This window comes from Emydura macquarii, unplaced genomic scaffold (genome assembly GCF_026122565.2).
Source record: "Emydura macquarii macquarii isolate MOO-44397 ecotype Brisbane River unplaced genomic scaffold, CSIRO-AGI_Emac_v2 contig_2734, whole genome shotgun sequence".
NCBI classification, from domain to species: Eukaryota; Metazoa; Chordata; order Testudines; family Chelidae; genus Emydura; species Emydura macquarii.
In genome coordinates, this window is record NW_027132871.1 from 3,393,761 (window position 1) to 3,418,457 (window position 24,697).

The 24,697-nt window shown below is 39.9% G+C and overlaps 1 protein-coding gene across 1 annotated transcript in view; it reads left to right on the forward strand.

Annotated features, from left to right (window-relative positions):
* GEMIN8 (gem nuclear organelle associated protein 8) overlaps positions 1–23,428 on the forward strand; it is a 35,392-nt gene extending 11,964 nt beyond the window's left edge. The window contains exons 3-4 of the mRNA XM_067566163.1: positions 136–583; positions 21,920–23,428. Of these exons, the coding sequence (XP_067422264.1) occupies positions 136–583; positions 21,920–22,176 (705 nt within the window). The 3' untranslated portion in view covers positions 22,177–23,428. The remainder of the gene's footprint in view (positions 1–135; positions 584–21,919) is intronic.
* Positions 23,429–24,697: the final 1,269 nt, after the last annotated feature.

Genomic DNA, 24,697 nt, shown 5'->3' on the forward strand with positions numbered 1-24,697 from the left:
AACACTTATACTTTTTCCTCCAGATTATGTGGGGGTTTTTATCATAGAAAGTAAAGAATTTGGAATGAAAAAGCTTTTCAATTCTAGGAGTTACCTCAACATTGACTGTCCCCTCTGCTCCCACCTTTTTTTCAGGAGGACTTATTGCATGAAGATTCTCAGCCATGGTATTATCAACAAGTATATGCAAGGTACTGGAAGCATTACAACCAAGCCATGCACTGGATGTACAAGCACAAAAATGCTTACAAGAAAGCCATGCAGTCCTTTTATCATCGGTCATGGTATCCATCTGAAACATTTCCAACTAGCCGTTATTCAGATTGGGATGAAGGCAACCCAGCAGATGCTGACAGCTATTCTGTCTACACTCCGAACACCAGAGCCCGGTACCCTTCCTGGCCCCAGCAATACCCAGGTGCCCACTGCAGTTCCAGAGTGAGCAAGTATATGGGCAGGGATTCTGAAATAGAGAAGGATTCAGAGTCTGAAGAGGAGATAGAATGCGACCTGAGCAACATGGAGATCACAGATGAGCTCCGCCAGTATTTTGCACAGACAGAAGCACACAGGAAGGAGCTACGTAAGTTCAGGCCTTGTTTGTATTATATACTTTCCATTTCAGGCTGTAGTATTGAATATGTCCTTAATTCAACATTTGGATGTTGCAATATGATACACAGGAGCAATGGCACTGGAAGGAAATGAACCAGTGGAAAATACTGGTGGTTTTCTTACATAGAGAGAATGAGTATGAATGCTTATGTCAATTGAGTAAAAAAATCCGAATAGATCAATATTCTTAAAAAATCTGGGCTTTTCAAGGTTAAATTTAGTAAAGTCCTAGATTCCTGAGAGATCCAGCCCAAAGGAAATTTCTAGCTACATTGTTTAATGCTGGAGGAAGCTGAGATATACTCTTTAAAGATGGAGCAGCCATTTGCTTTATTTTTCTTTAGCTCATCCAACAGTAAATATTCCAGACCTCTCTTCCCCCCTCAGTACCCTTCAGTGCTGTGCAGGAAATTTTTTTTTTTTCTTTCACATTCAAAGCCTCAAGCCCGCTCTGGGAAAACACCCGCTCTGGGAAAACAGTAGGGGGATGTTAACCAAAGAAATCAGTATGGGAGTTTTTGCAAGTCTCAATCCTTGGAGATATCAAAGTCATCTTTATCTCTGTGAAATCCTTTTAAAGAAAACAAAATGTCTTGTTTTCCTGATTTATAGTTTGACAAAGTTTATTGCATAGACAAATAAAGTTTACAGGCAAATTTACAGTCTGTTTTGAAGAAACAATGTGAAGAAAATCATTTTCCCCATATTATTTGCATTAGAAATATCCAGTGTAAATGCTTAATAAATGAGCTTTCATTGTAATTCTGCGATCCTTTCTCTGGGCATTAAGGAAGGAGGGAGGAGGGAAGTAGTTTAAAACTATTTAATCAAGCAAGTAGTAATTTGTTGTAAATTATATTCCGCTATTTAAATCCTTAGAGTAGAGCAGCGGTCCCCAAACTTTGATCCATGCCCAGTTGGCGCCAGGCCAGAGCTGCAGCCAGGAGTGGGGCCAGGAGCCAAGCTGGGGGCGGGGTTGGAGTGGAACTGGGGGCTCTGCTGTGCCCTCCCAAACATTCCCCTGGACCCCCTAGAGGAGCGTGCCCCACAGTTTGGGAATCACTGAAGTAAAGCGTATCTGGAATGCTGAAACACACAGGCTTAACTGTACACATGCAATCAATAGCAAAATCAGAAAGGCTAAGGCACACAATGAGTTATATCTAGCAAGGAATATAAATGGCAATAAGAGGAGATTCTTGAAAGTCATTAGGAGCAAGAGAAAGACAAAGTATAGTTCCTCTGCTTAGTAGGGAAGGAAAGCTAATAACATCAAGAAGACAGAGGTGTTTAATACCTATTTTGCTTCAGTCTTCACTAAAAGGGTTAACGGTGACGAAATACTCACTATCGTTTATATTAACAAAAAGGAAGGAACACAAGTCACATTAGGCAAAGAGCGGGTTAAAGAATATTTGTATAAGTTAGATGTTTTCAAGGTGGCAGGGTCTGATGAAATTCATCCTAAGGTACTAACTGAAGCAATCTCTGAACCATTAGCAATTATCTTTTGAGAATTCATAGAGAACAGGAGAGGTCCCAGAGGACTGGAGAAGGGGAAACATAAGTAGGTACTATCTTGAAAAAGGGAAACAAAGAGGACCTGGGGAGTTATAGACTAGTCAGTCTGACTTCAGTACCTGGGAAGATCCAGGAACACATTATTAAACAATCAATAGCCAGCATGAAGTTGTGAAGAACAAATCATGCCAAACCAACCTAATTTCCTTCTTTAACAGGGTTACTGGCCTAGTGGATAGGAGGAAGCAGTAGATATAATATATATTGATTTTAGTAAGGCTTTTAACACAATCATGACATTCTCATAAGCAAACTAGGGAAATGTAAATCTAAATGAAATGACTATCAAGTGGATGCACAACTGGTTGAAAGACTGTACTCAAAGAGGAGTTATTAGTGGTATGGTCAAACTAGGATGGTGTGCTGTAAGGGCCAGTTCTGGGTTCAATACTATTAAATATTTTCATTAATGACTTGGATAATGGAGTGTTTAGTATATTTATAAAATGTGTGGATGATACCAAGCTGGGAGGGATTGCAAGCACTTTGAAGGATGAGATTAGAATTCAGAAGGACTTTGACAAATTAGAGAATTGGTCTGAAATCAACTACATGAAATTCAGTAAAGACAAGTGCAAAGTGCAGTATTTATGAAGGCAAAATCAAATGGACAACTACAAAATGGGAAATGAGGATTATATTGGATCACAAATTGAATATGAGTCTACAATATGATGCAGTTGCAAAAAAGTCTAATATTGTTTCTGGGGTTTATTAACAGGAGTGTCATATATAAGACACAGGAGGTAATTGTGCCACTCTGCTTGGCACTGGGGAGGCCTCAGCAGAGTATTGTGTCCAGTTCTGGGCACCACACTTTAGGAGAGATGTAGACAAATTGGATAGAGTCTGGAAGAGTGCAATAAAAGTTATAAACCTGATCTATGAGAAAAAGTTTAAAAATGCTGGGCATGATTAGTCTTGAGGAAAAGAAGACTCAGCGGGGACTTGATAACAGTCTTCAAGTATGCTGCGGGCTGCTATAAAGAGGACAGTGATAAGTTGTTCTCAATATCTACTGTAGGTAGGTCAAGAAGTAAAGGCTTAATCTGCAGCAGTGGAGATTTAGGTTAGATATTAGGAAAAGCTTTCTAATCATAAGGGTAGTTAAGCTCTGGAATAAGCAGGCGTTCAAGGGAGGTTGTGGATTCTCCATGACAGGAGATTTTTAAGAACAGATTGGACAAGCACCTGTCAGGGATGGTCTAGGTTTATTTGGTTCTGCCTGAGTTCAAGGAGCTGAACCTTTTGACCTCCTGTGGTCACTTCCAACCCTTTGTTTCTATGATTCTATGTAATACATAGCTCAAGGAAAATAACAAATAAGCATCATAAAGAAGCTCATCTTAGCGATCAATGTGCCACCTGTACTCATGTGAGGAGTTTAGCTGTGGCAGGAGCAGTCCTCTGTCCACTGTTGAAAATGTTGCTCTGCAGAGATAGAAAACACTTTGAGAGCTACAGTTTAGAAATGCAGAATGTTTTTCTCGTGTTAATTTTTTTCATGCATAGTGGGTATTTGAAGATGGTCTTGTTTAAAGCAAAAGCTTGGTGCTCAGGAGATCTGGGTTTAGTTGTTGTCTCTGCAACAGACTTTCCTTTGTGACCTTGGGCAAGTTATTTAATATCTCTGTGCCTCAGTTATTGCTTGCTATTCTGGGTAGAAATATCATTTAAGTCTTTTTGATAGAAACATGTGAAGAGGGAGGATGGCCTCTTGGTGAAGGCACATGACTCTGAGCTGGGACCCCTGGCTTCTATTCCTGGCTTTAGCACAGACCTATGGGGATATATTGGTAAGATACTGAGATTCTGATTCTGCTCTCACACTGGTTTTGGACAGGTGCAGTTCCATTCAGTTCAGTTAATTTATTTATGATTTTCCATGGTATAAGTGAAAGCAGAATCAGGCCTTTCTGTGTGCCTCAGTTTCCTCGGTGCCTAAGTAAAGAGTGGATAGTGATGATTACCCGCTTCACAGAAATATTGAGGCTAAATTAATAAAGTACTAAATATTTACAGAGTGTCCCAAGAGCCTCAGATGAAAGGTACTATTTAAGTACACATTTTTATTATTAATCCACAAAACAATAGTGTTCAGGAATAATTCTGCTTAAATACATTTTTATAAATTCTGTTGGAGTTGCCCAAAAAAAGGAAGTATCTAAGCAGAGGGAGTGAAAAATATTATGTTCTTGACTATATGCTGTAAACGAGTAGTGGTGAGCTCTGTTGAAGCTGAACTCTGTCATGAGACTATCTTGCTCTATCTTTCATCCTATGCAGAAAATCCTTGTAGCTGTATTGATCCTCAAGGACATGTAGACAAGACAGATAAAAGTGATCACATTATCTGCCTTGTATATGTCCTTTCTCAGATATTTTTCTCTTTCTAATCCATCATAGCAAGATTTGGGCTGGCTTGGTAGCCTAGTAACCATGCAGGGGGGCCCAGTTCAATATCTTGTTTTTAATTTGTATCTGCCATAGAAGTACATAGTGCTACACACCACAATTTGTGCTGAGCAATTTAAAACTCCCTGAGAAATGTGCAATCTAATAATACAGGGGAAAATAAACTGATATAATATAAAACAGAATAAACAGACATGGTGTTTTATGGATATCGAGGCAAGTATGCTTTACAGAGAAGGTGGGATTTAGACTTGTTTTTCTTTTGAATTATTATAGCGTAAGAGTTTGGCATATATTAACTGGGAGTTTATTCCAGACATATAGTATTGGGTGGGGCGCAGGAAGTCATAGAGTCAGGAGTTGGCAAAGAAGACAAATGGGGCAGTGAGGAGAAGACACTGGGTTGAGCATGGGGAACACGGGATAATGCTGGCGAGAAGCGTGAATAGACAAATTTATCTCCATCATACCCAGCTGTTACCTCATTGTCTGTAATTATAATTACAGACAAAAACACATTAAAAGAATGTTATTTATTACAGTTTCAAGCATTCAAAAGTTATTAAATATTGTATTACCTTAATTCTGTCCCCTTGTGTGTATGCATTACAGGAGTCTTTATTCTATGCTCACATGCTGTTTTTCCACAGGATCCTGCGTCATTTAGTGCACAGGATGGATTAAACTTAAACTCATTTTATTTTAAAAACATCCTCCTTTAATGGCTGATCTAAAGCCCATTGAAGTTAACAGAAAGATTCTCACTGACTTCAACAGAGAGGATCTTGCAGATTGTAGGGATTAAGACAGTATATAGAAAGAGTTGAGATGTGCAGTGCCTTGAAGGTAAAGACAGGGAGCTTGAACATTATATGAATAGAAGCATGAAATTCAGGGTGGTGGGGGTTGATGTCAGAATGATGGGAGAGGATGATGACTTTAGGTACAGTGTTTTGGATAGACAGGGAAAGTGAATAATAAGGAAGTGGGAAAAGAAAAAGTCGCAATTAAAGTAGGCAGGGTATCTTTGGCCAGTGAAGGCTCCTAAATCTTTGTGTAACCCCAGTACACTCATATGTGTCAAGATTAGTTAGCCACATTACTATTCCTTATAGTCATATATATCCATGAAAGAGGAAAAGAAAATAACAGAGCTTGTTTTTAAGATGTTAATGCTTTTTTTTCTTCTCGCACGGACCACTACAGATTTCAAGAATTACTGGCTACTAAAGTCTATAGCTACTTTTTGAGTTCTGACAGTGTGCACTGCAGTGACTCTACTTTGACAGCAAAGCCTTTGAAACTGGCAGACTGAATTTTGCTGCCTAATTTAACACTTCAGTGGCGACAAAGTTTTTTCTTTACAGAGGTCTCTCTTTTAAAGCAGCCTCCTTTTCTTTCCTTAAATTCTGCTCAAGTGCTCTTCAGCTCTTTGTATTCTCTTTATGATCACGTAATCAATACATATATGTCAGATGAGGTGTATGTTCGTAGACTACCCCCAAACTAATTGTGTGAGCAAAATTTATCTGAGATTTATAATCTCACAAGTCAATCACATATCACACTAATCACATACTGTAGTAACAGTATGAACATAGTTGTGCTGTTAAACTAATTCACATTGTCCTTCCCTACACCCATCACTTGCACACTCATCTCTATCCAGCAATGAGTTATAAGAAAACTTCCTTTCAGTGCATTCAAAATTATGTAATGATTTAATTTTACTTTTATTATTCTTATTTTTATTTGACTATGCTAGCTATTCTATTGGTTGGTTCCCTGCGGAACTGGTGATTCTATTAATCTAGCCTGCAGGCCATTTTTTTGTGGTTGCATTTATGTCTTCGCTCAGGCTCCTGAGAAGAAAAGCATGAAGTTGTTTTTCTGGGTTATCACACGTGTCAGAGGTGTAGTGTACTAATCCCAAATTTTTCAGGAATGCTGGATGTAAAGATCAAAATACATTACATTGGCCTTTTTAGGTTTGTAAAGAACATGTTTGAAGAATTATAAGAACATAAAACAAAAAAAGGAGCGTGTCAGGACTTGCAATTCAACAAATTCTCTAGTTGCACATATTTTCCAGTTCACATATTTTAACATAGCCTTTAAAACATACTCACCTTTTGGATTTTTCTTATATACCATTTTTCTCTTTACTGTTTTTTTTATAAAAGGGAAAAAGGCACAGGGCTATAATGTAAGGCTAATTAAAGGATTAACAATGCACAGACTACTGTACACAATAATAAAATGGCAATAAAGTAGTTTCCTGTATTTAAAAATAAAGAAAAGCAGAGGAAATTAGAATTGTGGCGATTTATTATTGAGGCATGGCAGTCTGTCCATTGTTAATGCAATCACTAGCTTTTTCCATTAGAGCCCCAGTTTTGAGTTGCTATGTATACCCGCCCTCCTTCCAACTTCCCCAAAACTAGTCCAAATAAAATGTTTCAGACATGGTTTCCAGCCAGAGGAAGCCTTTAAAAATGTTTTCATGTGATGAACTAAGATGTGTGTCATATTTGAGAGTTTGAAAATTCAGAGCTTTGCAAATTCATACTCTCTTCCCCCACCCGTCCACCCTGAAAAAATCAGCTTGTTTCTTTGATCTCTGTGAGGACTGCTGTCTTTGGCTACTTTTGTAAAAATTGGTGGATTAAACTTGGAGTTTTTCAGGCTGCTATTTTTAACCTATGGAAAGATCATTAAATTTATTTTAAAAATGTATTTAAACTGGCTTGTGTGTGTTTCCTGGGGACTATACAATCTTCCAAATATAAACAGATCACTAAGACGGTTTGTTTGCCATCATTATTTTTCTCCAAATTTTCCTCGCCATCTTCACTGCACTCTTTCTCACCAGATGGTCCTAACAGTTTCTTGATTTTGGTTGCCAGTATCTTTTGCTGTTCTTTCCTGCTCCCCACACTGCCAAAACAGTGGTGATAGAACAAAACTGGTGGTAGAATCATTAGTCCACTTGCACTCTCTTCATACATGTTCTCTTGATTTCAGTGGCTCTGCCTGCACTGCTGCCACTTGAATCTGTCAGCATCCTCTTCCCAGTACTTGAATCACTGAAGATTCTGTTGGAGATAGCACCTCTGATATAGGACTGTCTCCTGCATGCTGAGGGACTGACTCCAGGTTACCTATCCCTTCATGAACTGCATAGAGAGGAGAGGAAGCAGCTGTCCTTCATTGCTATATCCGAGGTCTTGAGGCACTACATTTCCCATCAGCAGCCTTGTATTAAATGAACCTCTCCAAAGGCTCTAGGAATTAGATTATGATTATGTTTCCTTTAGCAGCAGAATCTTCACCCTTTTCACCTTTGCAGATGCCAGCCAAATTCTTGATACAGTGTTCAGGACTCTGCATGGGGGAGGCAGCAGCAGAATTTTCACCTTCCCAACATGTACTTTTGTCTTGAAATACAGCTATAATCATGCCCGCCCAGAATATAGATTTAGGTTAATTTGAGGGGCGGTAGAGGCAGATGCGTGGACATGCCCTCATATCTGTAATTTCACAAAGGACAGTTTGTCTTAATTCTAAGAGTATCTGTTTGGGAACACAGAAAGTCCTAGCGGTCTAGATAGTATATTTTTTTTAAAATAGAGCATGCAGTTATCCTTTAGAAAAGCCCTTTGGTCTTATATTACTTCAGAGACAGTTTGAGCATGTAAAAATATATTGCTTTTGTACGTGGAGATGTGACTTTCATTGATCCAACACAGCCTGCAAACTCTGAAGACTGCACTGGAGAGCTGTTACTCTGGAAGGCTTAGGATATTGGTAATGGAACAATGGGCTTTCATCCCTGGGTAACTGATTCAAATACAGCCTGAGCTTCATATCATTTGTTGGCTCGTCAGTGGCTAACCTCTAGGAAGAGTGGTTTGGTGGTTAAAGCACAGAGTTAGGCTGTGAGAGTTCTGTTTCTTTCTCTGTCTAAGGCTTGCTGTGCAGCCTTGGCTGAGACACTTCATCAAATGCTGTGGTGCTGAGCACCTGCAGTTCCTACTGAGTCCAGTGGAAATTGAGGGTGCTTGGTATATCTGAAAATCTGTAGATGCCTTTCTGAGGAGATAAGTGTCTAACTTTAGGAACCTGTGTTTGAAAATGTTAGCCGGAATCTTTCTATGCCTCAGTTTTCCATCTATAGATCATCCATTGCCTCTTTCTGCTTGCTGCCAGGGCCAGTCTCACTTCACTCTAAAAGATAGGCCAGTTTCCATGGCCTCCTCTCATTTGTGGATGGATGCACAAGCAGACTTCTATGAGGAACTGTGCTACTGAGCTATCCTACCACGCCAGTGAAGGCTTAGCAAGTTGCTCTAACATACAAATGCACTCTTACAATTCTGATGCATTAGCTACTGTGACTCCTGACTCTTTTTTTAATCATTTATTTTAATAATTCAGTTTTAGATAGAATATGTTGTGTGCCAGCTCTTGCCTCTGCTTCCTTCTAAGAGCTAGGGGGTTGAAGGAATTGTTCTGTATTTGACCAATGCCAGAGAACTGAGGAGTAGAGTCCCATGCCTAGAGATTGCCTATGGGACGTTATAGTCTTGCCAAACACTGAGAGCCTAAACTGGGCTACATGTGAAAGCCACTTCCCGGGAATGGGGAGGAGGACAAGCAGCGGGAAGGGGAGGGAGTGCTCTGATTGGGGCTGTGGAGTACTCGGGGACTGTATCTGAATAGCTCAGTGGGGAGCCTAGGATTCTGCTTTCCTCTAGAGCTACTTCTGGCGCGGGACTCTGCTGCACTAGTCATTTTCTAAAGTCAGTCCTGCTTATTTGCTTATTCTGCTGGCATCTGCAGCTGCTCTTACTGGCTCCCATACTTCCCTTTTCATTCTTTTCCCCTCCAGGGGAGCCTGGGAGAGCAGCTGCTGGGGAAAGAGTTGCTGAAACCCTGCTGACAAGAGCAGCTCTAGAGGAAAGCAGGGCTCCTGCTCCTCTGGTGACTCTTCAAAAGCAGCCACCCCATTGCCCTGACAGATTCAGCTCTTTGTTCGTGTGCTCCTCTTCCCAGACTGTGTGTTTGCTGCCTGCCCCGTAGCCCGCTGTGGTTGGATACTCTTAGTAGGCTCCTTTTGTGGGGGGAACATACTGCATTTCTGGTCTCCAGAATCAGTGCATCTAGGCTGGAATTCTGACTGACTGTTCCTTGCTGTTGCCCTGATGAGTCCTGCAGGGATGTACAGCGACAGAACCCCAACTACTGTCTTGTACCAGGAAGTGGAAGCAGGGACCTGGAAACAACAAATTCATTCTAATAAGATGTTAAAACAACAATGATTTAATATAACCCTTGTGCATGGGAGAGGGGATTATTACTGTAGCTATTTCTATCAGAAGATTTAAAAGTGATGTTGTGATATAAAGCACTGGGATAAATAAAGCATAGTGAATGGCCAACATTTTAATGAGATATAAACAGGGGGGCCATGGTTTCTGCAATTCCATGGCCACAGAATTGGCCACGTAATCTACCACCTGCCCCATCATATGGCTGCAAAATATCTAAAGTTTAATTTTGAAAAGATTAATTTTCTAGTCCTTATGGTTATAGAAAAAACCTTCCAAATGCCTAGCGCTGAGAGGTGTGAGTTGCTCCCATTGACTTTCATGCCTAAACTTAATAATGGCCATTTAAATGTCAGCATCTTTCACTATTTCTCTGATGAACATTGCAGCAGAAGCATCCAAATAATGTGCTTATTCATTGTTGTTAGAGGCAGTCAGGAGAAATGGAGCTGAGAGGACAAATTGTCACCTCCTAATCTGCTCAAAAGAGAGTGAAAGAGGAGGGCAGAGAGTAAGGATGGCTGATGATTAGGGTGCTTGCCTCAGGCCTTGTCTACACTACAAAGATAAGTCAACCTAACTTAGGTTGACTTTCAGCCACCACATTAATTACTGCGGTGGCTGACGTCCACACTGCCCTTCTTGGGGGTGTGTGTCCTCACCAGGAGCACTTCCACAGACCTAAGAGGGGCAGTCTGGGGAGGGAGCTGAGAGTCCAATCTTTCAGCTCCACTGGCAGCTCCCTGCTGGGAGCCCGACTTGCCCTAGAGGGTCACAGGCTCCGGGTGGGCTGCTCCTCCTCCCCCATTTCTCCTTCCCCACCAGGAGCTGCCTGGGGCTTCTCCTGCCCCCTTCCCTGCCGGAAGCCTCCCGAGGCTTCTCACCCTGCTCCCAGGCGGGAACAGGATCCAGCCACTCGGCTCTCCAAAGGTGTTGGGGGCAGCTGGGCTCTAGCTGCCTGGCTTTCTTGTCTATTTCATGGTTCCAGCAGAGCCATGGAATTGACAAGAATGACAGCCAAAAGCGATGCAAGGAACACACTGTCTTCACTGACACTACATCGCCTTAACTACACCGACATAACCCCTCCACCTATCTTTGAGGTGGTTTTATTATGTCCGCATAGCAGGGGAGTTACATCGGTGAGAGGAGCATTTCATTGTGTACACCTCCACTGTTTTGTCGCCAAAACTCTGTAGTGTAGACCAACCCTCAGACTTAAGAGACTGGGTTCAGTTCCCTGCTCTGCTACAGACATCCAGTATGACCTTGAGTAAATTGCTTAGGCTGTGGCAACACTACAGTTTAAGTCAATGTAAGTTACTATATGTCGTTCAAGAGTGTGAATTAGCCCACCCTCCTGAGTGACATAACACGCTGACTTAAGTGCAGATGTAGACAGCGGTAAGTCTGCAGAAGAGCTGATATAGCTAGTGCTGCTCATGGGGGCTAAAATAACTAAGCCAATGGGAGGACGCTTTCCTGTAGGTTTAGAGCGGCTACACGAGAGAGCTTAAAGCGACACAGCTGTGTTGGTGAAGCTTCTCCGCTGCAAGCTCTCATGTAGCCATAGCCTTAGTCTTTCTGTGGCTGCAAAATGGAGATAACACTTCCCTATGTTGTTCTGAGGACACAGTACGTACATTAGTGATTGTGAGGTATTCAAATACTACGGTGATGGGGGCCATATAAAGTATCTAAAATAGATTGATGCATCCCCTCCTCAGTTCCACAATTCTCATTTGTCTCCTGAGTGTCAAAAATCCCTTGCCCAGCTGCCAAAAGTCTCCCCTGATTTCTGAAAAGTATTTTTGTCGTCAGTATAAAATTCTGCAGCACATTGAAAATATGGCTTCAGTGTAAAATGAAAAATAAATTTTAAATTGAGAATTGTATTGAAATTAATATTAGAATAAATAACACAGGGAGCTCTCTGTTGATTCTGTGATTGCTCATATTTAAATCAGTAAATTTCACTTGGAGCTACTGCAGAAGTGTCATTGCACCAGAAAATTCAGTACTACTTTGCCACAGAAATCAGGAGAGTCTGCTACGGAATGTAGGTCCCCAAGTATCAATATGCCAACCTTCTGATAGTCTTTCCCACTGCAAAATCCATGCAAATTGCCTTCCTTTTCAGGAAGCTTGCAGCTGAAGGCAGAGATGTGGAGGAGACTAGAGCATCAGTGGGAGAAGACTTGCTCGAAGCCTGATCAGTTGTGATTATTTTCACATTTCCATGCTAGTGCGGTGGTGCATTTTCTTCTCTTCTCTTACCGCAGCGTCGGTGAAAGTCTACACCAGTGAACCTGTTCAGTGGGGGGAGAGGTGGGAAGGGAGTTTGAGAATCAAGTTCTTTTTTCATTGTGAAGGACTTTTTTGCTGTAAAGAAGGAAAATTCATTCTAACCAGAGTAAGCTGGCTGGCACATTGGAGGAGGCAGGATCAAGGCAGGAGATGGTAAATGCCTTGTCATCCTTTGTGGACTTTCTCGCTAAGATGAAGTTCTGAGAGAGCCCTCTCTGCCCACTTGTGGGATTGGGCAATTGCGCTTCTTGTTTGGTAAAGGCCCCAGATCACCAAGGCACCTACGAACATGCCTAAATTTAATCATATGAGTAGTCCCACTAAAGTCAGTTCAGAATGGTGCTAAGCTCACACTTGGCAGGCAAAGTTAATAATTTTACACTGGGCAGGATGCCAGCTGCCTTTTTTAAAACAGGCAGTAGTTAGGCAGAAGCAGTCTCTGAATTATTGCCTAGAATCAAACCGTCCCTTTTCAGAGCCGGTGATGATGGAGGCAGCTCCAGTCACATCTGGGGTCCATACATTTTCTCAATTCTTATCATTTTGGGTTTTTAGACCTAGGCGTAGCATAGAGTATATCAAAGGTATCGATACCTTCGATTCATGATCTGTTTCTAGTAAGTATGCCAGAAAGGTATCCATGTTGTTTTTATACATCTGTCAGCCACCATCTGTACCAGTGGACATGAAGTTTTCGTCACTTATTCAAGCAGTCTTGCTGGAGTTTTGATATGGAAACATGGGGACTGAAATAATTCAGTTGTTTTTATGAAAGAGTCCATAAAATGTCTTTTTTGTATTTTTTCCTCCTGCCCAAAGGCTCTCAAAAGCCTGGTGCTCAATCTTGTCACCCTGCCTGTTCTTCAAAGAATATGCTGCTTCTGTGCTTTCTCATTGCTCAGTTGAGATGCATATGAATTGAGTGAGCGATAATTTTGCTTTCAGTACAAAATTACAAGGCAGGGGGATGGCATTTTTTTCAGTAGACGTAAATAATCTTAGTTTATTTTACTAAGATGCCCTGGTAGGTGAAAAACGGTGTCAGAACTAGGAGACCATGTTTTAGTTTATTATACTCTGGTCTGGACTTTCGCTTCCTGGCACACAGGAGGTTTCTCCTACTGTTTTATAGCAGTTTGGAATTGCCAGAATTGTTGACGAATTACCCTTCCTACAAGTGAAGTTGTTGGGCAGTAAGCTAGTATGACACAATATCAGAGGGAAATATGAAGCACATTCAGAAGAGTCTGAAGAAAAATCCCAAATCCCTTGCTACCAAAGTTCTGATAAACTGAGCCACTCTGGAAAGTATGTTGACCCCTCTTTCAAGAGGCCCCTTATGAAATGATTGAAAGACAGGTTAGGCAGCCTGCCCTGGTTGCCTGGAGGCATGGATTTTTTTTTATTTATTTATTTATTATTGTTTGTTTTTGTTTTTGTTTTTAACTTGCTGAGGCCAGCTTCATCCTGATCAGTGTAATTTATTTTATTCTTTGTGCCTGCAGTAACAGTTGCTTGGATCACCGCTAGCTAATTGAAAAGTCAGTTCATGGTCCCTGTATATTTCTTTAACAAACAATAAAAAAGTTAACATGACAGTTACACAATGTTATCCAAAAACACATGAAGAGAGTTTTTGCTGAAGCAAAAAGTAACCATTTTCCCATTGTTAATTATTTTAGTTGCATTCATACAACTTACAATGAAACTAGCTTCATTTCAGCATCCATAGCTGGAGTTGGGAAATAAAGCTCAACAGTTTAATATGCTATTGAGAGAATTAAATTTTTTTAAAATAATGCAGGCAAAATATTGTTTTGGATTAGACCCGCAATTCACAATTCATAGTCTGTGGTGTTCTGTACAGGTATGAAACATCTATTTGCGAGCACACCTATTTAATCTCTATTCAAAACACAGGTAAAAATAAATCTTTGACAATGGCAAAACAGATTTAAAAATAAAGCACTGCTGGATTTGGTCACCCTGAATTACTTTGAGGTGGATACAAGTTGTTTTCATAATGGAGCATATAATGAAGTGCATTCTCTTTCCTGTGTATATAAAGTTATGTGGGCATATATATAGGTATACTTTATGTATAGATTTAAATAATCTCTCTGTTTACCTTAGGGCTGGTGTGCCTCTGTTTGGTGTCAGAATTGTTGCTATCAGCAACAGATTGGAATTGTTTCTGGGGGGGAGGGGAAAGAGTGCAGAATCAGCTGGTCTGCATCTAATCTTATTGCTGTAGACTTGATCCTCACTAGAAGCAGCTGCCAGAGCCTGATCCTGTACTAATTTCAAGGTAATGGTCAGCAGCTCATTGACTTTGTAATTCTGTCAGATGACTTAAGCACAGACTCTAGATATCCTTTCCAATAGTGCGTACATTTTACTGGGTGAATAGGACAGCATAATGTGACATGGTTCTGGTCACTTTAATATTGTAAAACAATGCTGTGTCTCAGTTACTCTGGATGCGTTAGTCCATTATGTATGCTGTGTGGAGTGGTCCATGTGTGGCAGAGAGATATGTATGTATGATCATGGATTTTGTTAGAGCAGTCAGTCTTTAATTTCTAGAACAGACTTTCATTCAAAATACTACCAACCAAGCTGGTTTCCATATTTAGTAATGCTTGTGTGAGTTCATGAAATAGTTGGGGATAATGAAATTCTTTTTTAAAACATTTAGTTGTGGAAGGTAAAAGGGGGAAACATAAACCAACTGACTGGCGGTTTAGTTGAGGATCTTGGACAGTAGAAATGTAAAGGGCTGCTCGTGCGAGCATTTGACTGATAACAATCTAAACAATAAATCTTGAGAGTCGTGCAAGTATGTGTGATCGGAACTGAGTCCTTACTTACTAATGGTATTTGTAAAAGAGAAATGAGTTTCTTTAATCTCCTGTTATTCTGTGCTTCTACAGGTCATTTAGTCCAAGGATTTCAAAATAATTTGTAACCATTAATCCTTCCAAAATTCCTTGTGAGGTAGAAAAATATTCTACTAATTTTATAGATCAATATAGACTGAGGCACAGAGAGGATAAGTAACTTGCCAACATAACTACTCTGAAGCAAACTTGGTCAAGAGTTGTGACTTCCATTCTTTGTTTCTAACTATTATATATTTAAATTTACATTCACTCAGTGTCTTGGTCAGCGATTTCTTTTTTGCTCAACGATTTATTTTTACGATTGTCAGTTTCCCTCTCCTAAAGCGCTAGAAAAGCTGAGAAAGTGTCTGTTATAACAAAAGGAAATGAGCTGAATTGAATACATTTGATCTGGGAAATCTGTTTTTTATCTGCTGTAATAGATTGCCTTTTACAACCACGTCCATTCTGAGCAATGCACTCTTTAGACTCTTTCCTACTTGTTTCTCCAGTGAGAATTCAGACTACAGCAAAACTGACAATGAAAACACATCTGCTCCAATTTCTTAGGTTGAAGTCTACCGTGAAACATTTTTTTCTTAAGAGTTGTGGTGTTCATAGATTTAAGATGAGCTCATGGTAAAATGTTCGATGTTTATTCCAGTTGTTAGTAGGGGTGGAGGTGAGTTAGAATTAGTCAGCATGAAGGTGCCTGGGTTTATAATCCTTTGGACACTTTGTGTTAGTTCCATTTCATGGTTGGCTGCTACGGCAGACTGTGTGCTTGTCTATATGGGGAATTATTCCAGAATAAAGTTACTTTTGTTCCAGAATAGTGTCCACACAGGGGAGTTATACCGTCAGAGCTGTAGCAGAATAGTTTATTCTGCTATAGCTATGCCAGTTAATTTCCCTATGTAGATAAGTTCTAATCTTCCTGTTTGAGGAGTGATGTGACTGTCTCCATTCCCTTGGACATCATATTTCAATGGGAGGGGAGGGGTTTCATAAATTTTCAGTTGTAACCCTAACATTGTTATTTTGCAAGCAGAAGCCCATTTGAATTTAAAGCAGTTTTCAGCATGGATCCAGCCTCCCTAAAGTAATTCACAGCTAGACCTAGCTTGTTCATGCTGCCATTGAGTCATCCTATTTTCTCATTTAGTACGCGTGTGCGATACTTCTTGTTATTTAGTGCTTACCCATTTCAAAGAAACCATATCCCGTAAATAAGATTGTGTTTTTGCATAATCACAATTTTTTTTTTTTTTTAATTTGGGTTTATCCAAAAATTTGTTGCATCTCCTAGGCTCGCACTGACTGAAGTACCATTTCTGCAAAACTCGGCATTTCTGCAGGAGCCGAGCTTGAAACTTCAGCCTTGTGGGGATCTCCTACATTTCTTGGAATTTTTAAAGGGCTAAAGCTAAATTCCATGAAGATCCCAATTACAGAAATCTCAATTTTTAAACTTTGTTTTGTGTTTTTTATACAGCGGTATTAATTGTACCCAAAGGTTTACCTGTTATTAGGGATTATTATTTTTTATAATAAAATAACCTGTTTAAGAAAAGGTCACATCATGGAAGTTTGCTGTAGTATTACAGCTTCTTAGCTGTGGAAGAGTCAGCCCCTCAAACTGAGAAGCAGCATATGGGTAGAAGATTAACACATCAGAGGAGTACTTCTCACACGGCCCTCGGAGACAGGACTGGGAACTAAAAACCTCAGTGAAAAAAGGAAATACCTACGCTCTTCAGATAGATTTGTGATGTGCTGCTCATGTCCAACTTAAATTATATTTAGGAGTAGATCAGAATGCTCAGAAAATGCACATACAGCAGTCAGAATATTATTTATCTTTGTAATAAACAGACAGAACACTGAAAAGGAGTACAAGTCAGAAATCACAAAAGAAAAACACTGAGGAAAGTGACATTTTTTTGTGAAGAATAATCTGCTGTCTAAAATGGAAACTGGAAGACAGTAAAGGAAGGGCCATTTGCCACTTCTTCTGAAGAGCACGACTGTGGTCTGTTGCCAGAATATCATGTGAATGGGCCATAACCCAGAAACATGGCAGAGTGCAAAATGTTTCCAACTAAAGAATTATGGAAATGTCTTTATGAGAAGAGTTGACCTGTTGCATAGAATCAGTAAATACAAGCTGAAGTTGGATATATAAATGTGAAGATCAAAGGGGAAAAATGGTTTAAAACAAGCCACAGTATCAATGCCATGGTATCCTGATCAAAAATCCAACGCAGGTTGCTACGTTCTGATCTTTCCTTTACCTAATGGTATAAAAAAGTAAAGTATCTCCATACAGATCTTTCTCCAAATAAAAATGTATTTTTTTTAAAAAGTGGAAAAGGGTAAATTTTTGTGATTACTCTTTAAGCTTCTTTAGAAGATATTACAAACAATGAAAGGCAAAATGGATCAAAATTACAGAAAGTATTTGGCATTGCTCTTTTAAAATGAGGATAAGGGCTCTTAGAAAAAAATTGCTTAAATCTTGAGGAGGGCTTAGGCCCCCATCCTTCAAATGACAGCACATGGGAGGATTGCTGTGTCCACATGTAGCCCCAAATCCCGGGGGGGGGCTTAATCCTTATTGAACTAACCACAGCTTACTCTGATCCTGCCAGTGACAGACAGTAGAGTTGCAGTTGTCTAGATTCCTGCAAATTTTGTCTAATCTACTGCATTACCAAATTAAAGATGATTATTTATAGCGGGCGGTGTAGGCAAAAATTGCCTGCCTGATTGCCAGGGTGATTTATCATTGTGGGGAGGTAGGGGGTTGTTATTATTTATGCATTATATGTGTTCCTATTCAAAATCAAGCCTTAATGGGACGTTAATGAAGTCCAGAAAACCTTGGTAGTGCTCCAGTACAGGTGAAAGTGAGTTAAATAAGTGTATTTGGAACTCTGGAAGTTGGAAAGGAATCTCCTCTTTACTGCATCTGAAAAATGGTCTGACACCTGCTGTTTTGTTTTGTTTTGTTTGGGGCAGGTGTTTTTTGTTCGTTTGTTTGTTTGTTTTGCACCAATTGAGGATCGTCTCACAGCAGAAATATATTCAGTAATGATTCTAGAGATGGGTTTTAAGACAAAAGTAACTTTAAAGATAGGAGATGGGGAATTCCAGGGGAACTGTCCAATTATAAAAATGTCAGCAATATTTATTCTTTGTAGGGTAACCAGATGACACCACAGCTGGTTGCCTGGTTTATAACATTTGCAAAATATTGTTCCACATTGTAACAGAAAATAAAATCTTGCCAGTAATTGAATGCTTTAAAAGGAAGCTTTGATATATTTAGTTTAGTCTATGGAAAGTGCAAAGACGGGCCACACAGAATTGTGTAAATTATTTTTTTCAAAGGTATTCCTTGTTCCAATTCCCTTGGCCATGAGACACTAATTTCAGAATGTGAGGGGATTCTAGTACTCTAGGTTGAAGATAACTTTCCTAGTGAGCCCTGCTATCTTATGTATAGATTAACTTTGGTCTTTGCTTCGGAGGAGTGCTGGAGTCTTTGCTTTGCCCATGTACATTATAACAGTATGCAGTTTATAACATTTTCTTGAATTTGGTACATTGCTAGTTATTTATTTTCAAATCTTTTGATCCAAGAGTAATTGCCCATTTCTTGCAAGTTCTTTTTATTTTTAAAGTGCATTTTGTGCCTGTGAAAAGAGCCAGATTGATAACCATTGAGACCAAAGTCTGCCATTTTTCCACAGAGCAAGTGCAGTATGAGCAATGCAAGACAAACTTCTCCACCCTGCCCTGCTGTGTGCCTTAGCTGGAGAGACTACTGCTCTAGATACTTCAGTTTATATATCTACTCATTCCTTGGCCTTTTTCCCAAGATTTACAACAACTGTAGTAATTAGTGCCCATTATGATAGTAGCTTTTGTGACCACAAATAACTGGTTTCAGACCGCAAACGCATTTCACTCAAGCCCCCAAATATCTGAGCTAGTAACTGCTGTTAGCACTAGCGTCTTGGGCTGAAGTTGAACAAGTGTCATAGAGGTGAAGAGCTGTGTGTCCCCTTTACCTTTCCTCTGAGTCAGACCTCTTTCTGTAGAGTATTAAATAGCCTTGGGTCTGGGCTTTAAATATCTGAGACTGTGATATAGTGATTTTGGGAATCTTTTCACCAGAGCTATCAGATGGTAAATCAGTTGATAAACCTGGGTTCAAAAATCAAGGACTGATTAATTTTAGGATTACAATCAATGCATATTCCTTATCAGTTTCTAAAGTTGTTAGTGCATTTATTAAACATGGCTGCCTCAGTGCTCCAAATGGAGATGAGGTTCAAAGCTATTGTAGGTTTAGAATGTGTTAACCGTAAAACCTCTGCCCAAAACTTAGTTTTCAAGAACAGTAATTCAAGTCATCTCTCTGAAAGAAATGAACCTGTTTAAAAAAAAAAAAAAAAAAAAAAAAAAGTGTGTTATCTTGTGTGATAAGCTACAAGAGGCCATTTTGAAGCAAACAAATGAAACAGCTGTGTGGTAAGTGGATAAAAGCTTGCATAGTAAATACAGAGGTTTTCGGAGGTAGTTTTGTGGCGAAAGAACAGGCTAGAGCCATGAGATGCGGATTCTGTTCACAGCTCTGCCCGTCTTCTCTTGTGAGCTTGGGCAAGTCACTTAGCTTAGCCTCTCTCACTGAGATCTTGTTCACAATGGAAAATTTTTTAACTAAGAATATGTCTACACGGCAAACGCCATGCACAAGCTAGCCTACCCAAGCTCACTTGAATCCAGCTAGCCTGGGTAACAGCAATGAAGACAATGCAGTGTGGGTTGTATAGTTCCAGGCACTGGGTAACTTGGCTCATTAGCCCGACTTGTGTTGACGTCACTGTTGTAGCCCAAGCTAGCTTGGGTAGGCTACCCCATGCACAGCGTTTGCTGTGTAGACATACCCTAACGATTTTAAACATTACTAAGCACCTAGGGTAGACAGGGAAAAATGTTTAAAAGCATGTTAGCTGGTTGAGGGGAACCTTACATGGGGTTAGTTAACATTTTCTAATGTGATGCATTTTACCAGTGCAGTCAAGGCCTACCATTCTCCCACTGTAGGTCTAGCACTGCCCACAGGCATTTTTGCCACTGTGTAATCAAGACCTTCTGGTTAAAGTGGCCTTGGTCCAGATATGCCCAACTCTTCCAAAACCATATATGGACCCTCATCTATGCGTTTCCTTATGGGTATTGGCAGAAAAATGATCTTCCCTTTGGAAATATGCCCTTTAAAACAAAATAATTGTAAGGGGAGCATCTAGATAGAATGGTGTGCTTATAGCCCCCAAAGCTCTCCCTCTGCCACAAAAGTATGGACAAATACCACAACCTTTAAAATGGCAAGACAAAACTTTCTGTCTCTCCAGCAAAGAAACAGATGCCAGAGTTGAAGTTTCATATTGTACTGTTTAAAATATCTATTTTCCGTGAATGAGGTATGAGGAATAATTTGTTGAGTGAGGCCGAAAGACTGTCAGTTGGCTGCCTACACATTACTTTCCAGCATAAAAATAAACTGCAGATGTTCCAAGGCAGATATATCAAGATACTTAACTTTGGTTTAGGGTTTGCAGATGTTCTGTGTTTCACTAGAGATAAATCTCAGTATTAATGTTGGGGGGAAATGCATTATCCATAACTCTACTGAGTCTTGTGTGTGTTTAATACGTTTTAACCTATAGGCCCTTTTCTTGTTTTAAATACCGGATCAAAACACATTGCTTGTCTTTTCTTCCCCTCATAAGTAAACCAAGTTTTTAACTAGGACCTTGTTGTGGAAGAGGTTGAGAGTTCTCATCTCTCGTTGTTTGTAACGATTGTTGGAAGCATTCAGCGCCTTGCAGTCTAGGAGTCATCCCACAATGTCAGACCTGTTTTAACAAAATAAGTAATTTTCTTGCTGAAGTGATGGTTTTTCAGTTAGCTTCTAGTTCACTGCATGGAGCCAAACTGAGGATGGGAATCATCCAGATTTTACTTCCAGATGAGTCTCAATTTAATTATTTCCAAGGGTAAATAGAACTAAGTGTTTTACCTGTCTGAATTACTTTAACTTCACTTTAATACTTTGGTGTGCTGCTGGGTTTTTAAAATAGAAACTAAGACTATTATCTGTATGGGCTTTATAAATCTCAAGTAATAGATGAACTTGGCGCAAGAGTGTAAACATGACACAGCTGTATTTCACTCGATACGCTTGATGGCTGGCACTTGCATGACAGACTGGCTTGTTCATTCTTTTCATTTAGAAAATGCAATTGGTTACAATTGACTATGGTTCAACTAAAGTTACACCGTTTTGTGTATCATCTCATCACAGCTGCAAAGTAATTACTTTCAGCATTGGGTCTCACACCTTGAAAGGACGCTGAATGTTTAAGGGGGAGATGAGGCAAAGCTAATTACATTTTGTTTTTTATAAATGCAAGATTCTCAACAATTTCAAGATTCAACTCAGATTACTTTGTTCTCTTTTTTTAATTTTTAGTTATGCGATTTTGTGGTGTTCTTGTATCATGCAGCATGATATGTAATGTGAAATTTGCTTTGTGAATGTAAAAATAAGCCACATTTTGCATGAGTTACCGTGAGCTTTTTTCAGGATGCATTTGAATCTGTATTCACTTACAAAATAACAGACTGATGAGATTTCAGCAGAGCTGAAGCATGACTGGGTGGTATTCTAATAAAATATTAAGTCTCCAGAAATATATATATATTTTTTTGGTCTAGGAAAGCAGCAGGAGCTTGAAGCAGAGCACCAGGACATGTATGTTGAAGCTGATCATGACCTACACCTAACAACAAGACGTTCGGTGCAACCCCCTGCGGAAAGACCTGGGGAGAGACGAATGGCTGAAATGAAGAAACTCTATGGTGTGGGTGCTGCCAAAATCCAAGCTATGGAGACTGCCATGCAACTTGCCTTTGATAGGAACTGTGATAAAAAGCAGCCCAAATACTGGCCTGTTATCCCTCTGAAACTGTGAGCTGTATCATCTTCAGTACTAGCAGTCCAGAGCTGCAGCTGTGAGTGCCCAATCAGGCTACATAGCTGAATGAATCAGGTCATCACTTGTCCCTTTTCCCCTCCCGTCCCCTGCAATGCACACTCCCCCTCTTATTTTTAATCTGTCTACCAGAGTTTTCAGAACCTACTGCATCTCCACAGGAAGTGCTAAGTTGTTGATTTGTACTATAAAGATAGTGAAATTTTACTTCTTTTAAAATATATATATATTCACTAATTTAACATTGGTCTGCCTTGACCATGTTGCAGGAAATGAAATGCATTTGTTTTCACTTAGTGAGCTGGGAAAACTGTTACGCAACACAAAAATTAAAGTTATGAAATCTCTGCTGTTCCCATTTAGGAAAGCAAACGGTCCAATTTTTTTATTCTTTTAATGTAGTAGCCTTGAGGTCAATCTTAACACAGTACAGCTTGAAGTGTTGTGAATTCTGAACCCCCTCATCCTTGATTTTGGGATGCTGGAGTCAATTGGCCAAGGTACAATATACTAAGTTACTGTAGCACAGCCATTTGAATGCTTTTTGAAAGCTTTATAATAAGGCAGGAATTTCTTATTCCAGTTTGAAACTTAACAGGCAGAATTTCAACCCAGAAGCAAATTTATATGAAAACATTTTAAAAAAAATATTTTCGCCATTTGTATTATACAGCTGTTTGGCATGTTAGCAAAATGTCTAATTGATTTTGATACATAAAGAAAAAAAAAATTAAACCAATGGAGAGGCTTAAGTTCCAGTTCTCGCATCCTTCACTCAGACTGAGTAGTGCCTTATTCCACTAATAGTTCCATTGATATATGGACTAAAGCAATACTCACTATGAGTAAAGGAGGCAGAATTGAGTCCTTAATCTTGAAAAGTGGGTACTCTGCATATATAATAGTGAAAATCCCTCTGAAAAGCAGCTATGTATCACTGCTGTACTTAGTTTGCACCAAAACAAGTCTATACCCAGTCAAAGTACTGTGGATCTCAAACATTTTTCTTTAGAAAGAGTTATATAAAGAATACGATGATTAAATGGCCTCTGTGTGTAATATGCAACATTTCCATGCTACATCATAAGTGGTTGCAAAGAAACATGTTAGTGTCTTAACTCTCGTAAACATGGGTGACCCATTTGTGGGGTAGAAAAGGCTGAGGCTGAAGTTCCAGCTTTAATTTGCTCTAGCTCTGTCCTGTACACTTCAGTTTAGCATAATGTGAAGCAGTAAGTACTTCTTTTTTTCATTCTAATTGAACACCTTGAAATTAAAAGTTTCCAGACTCCAAACTCATTACTGATGTAACGGATGTAAGTGAACCAACAAGCTTGTACAAAGGAAAAAAACAAGTGGGGTTTGTGAAATGTAATCCTGCATTTGGTGTACTGAAGTTTTGTCATGGTATGTATTTTAGTAGCCTGAGTGATCGACTATGAAATGTCAGGAATTAGTGTTTTAGTTAAGATCTCTTTTGGTTGACAAAATAAACTTTTCTCATAAAAACTCTGTGATAAAATTATTTTTTTACATACTGCCCCGTTGTATAACACTTTATTCAATACCCAGATGTGGTAAGCCTTCTCTTGCTTTCTCTGTTTGCTAGGGAAGGCTGCACCTTGTCCTGGTGCAGCTTTAACTTAGTTATGTTGTGAAAAGTGCATATGGGTGCAGATGAGGGCTTCACAGGAACCCTTGGTCTGCTCACTGCCTATCTGGTAAGGTGCAAAGTGCGTGAGGGGGTTGCTGTGCCCTTTGGGAGTAGGACATCTTCTGCTCCCTATCCATGTAGAGCTCTCTCTTCCAGAGTGAATGGAGGAACTCAGCTGCCACTGCAACACCAGCAGCTATTTTGCTAGCTCAAAGATCCATGTGGGGTTAGGGTGGAACATACACCCCCTCACACTTCTCTGGTCCTGAAGATCTTGCAAGGGAATACACTCTGGGGGTGTAAATCTTTTTGTGGGGCCCCCTCTATGATGGGGATCCTCTGTAAAGAAAAAGTAGACCCAGGGGAAATAGATCTGAAATGCCAGGGAGTGAGAGGGCAGGCTGCCAGGGGACAGAGTTACAGTGGATCAGTGGAGTTCAGAAGCAGGTTTCATGACCTGTTTCATAGGGGGCCAACCCTGTCATCTTCTCTGTTCCCCCTTATCTCCAGATGGAATAATGTAGGGAAATCTCTGGGCAGAAATTTTCTTCCCCTTAATTTCTCTCTCAGGTTTTTCTGGGAGGTGTTGAACTGACTCTTTATGAGGTTTGCAGGAGGGAGCTCCACACCCAATGCACAGCCTGAGTGATGTATATCAGGTTTGGAAGAGAGGGGCTCTCATCTGCAGATTTACAAGGTGTGCAGGAAAGTGGATGCCTCCTGCAGATCTCTCAACTTTCATGGGACAGTCCATTGCATCATGTCTCTCCAACTAACTCCATATGTAGGCAATTCAGTGGAGTTTTGAAGTCATTTATTACAATAATTCTTGTTCCATCTTTTTTC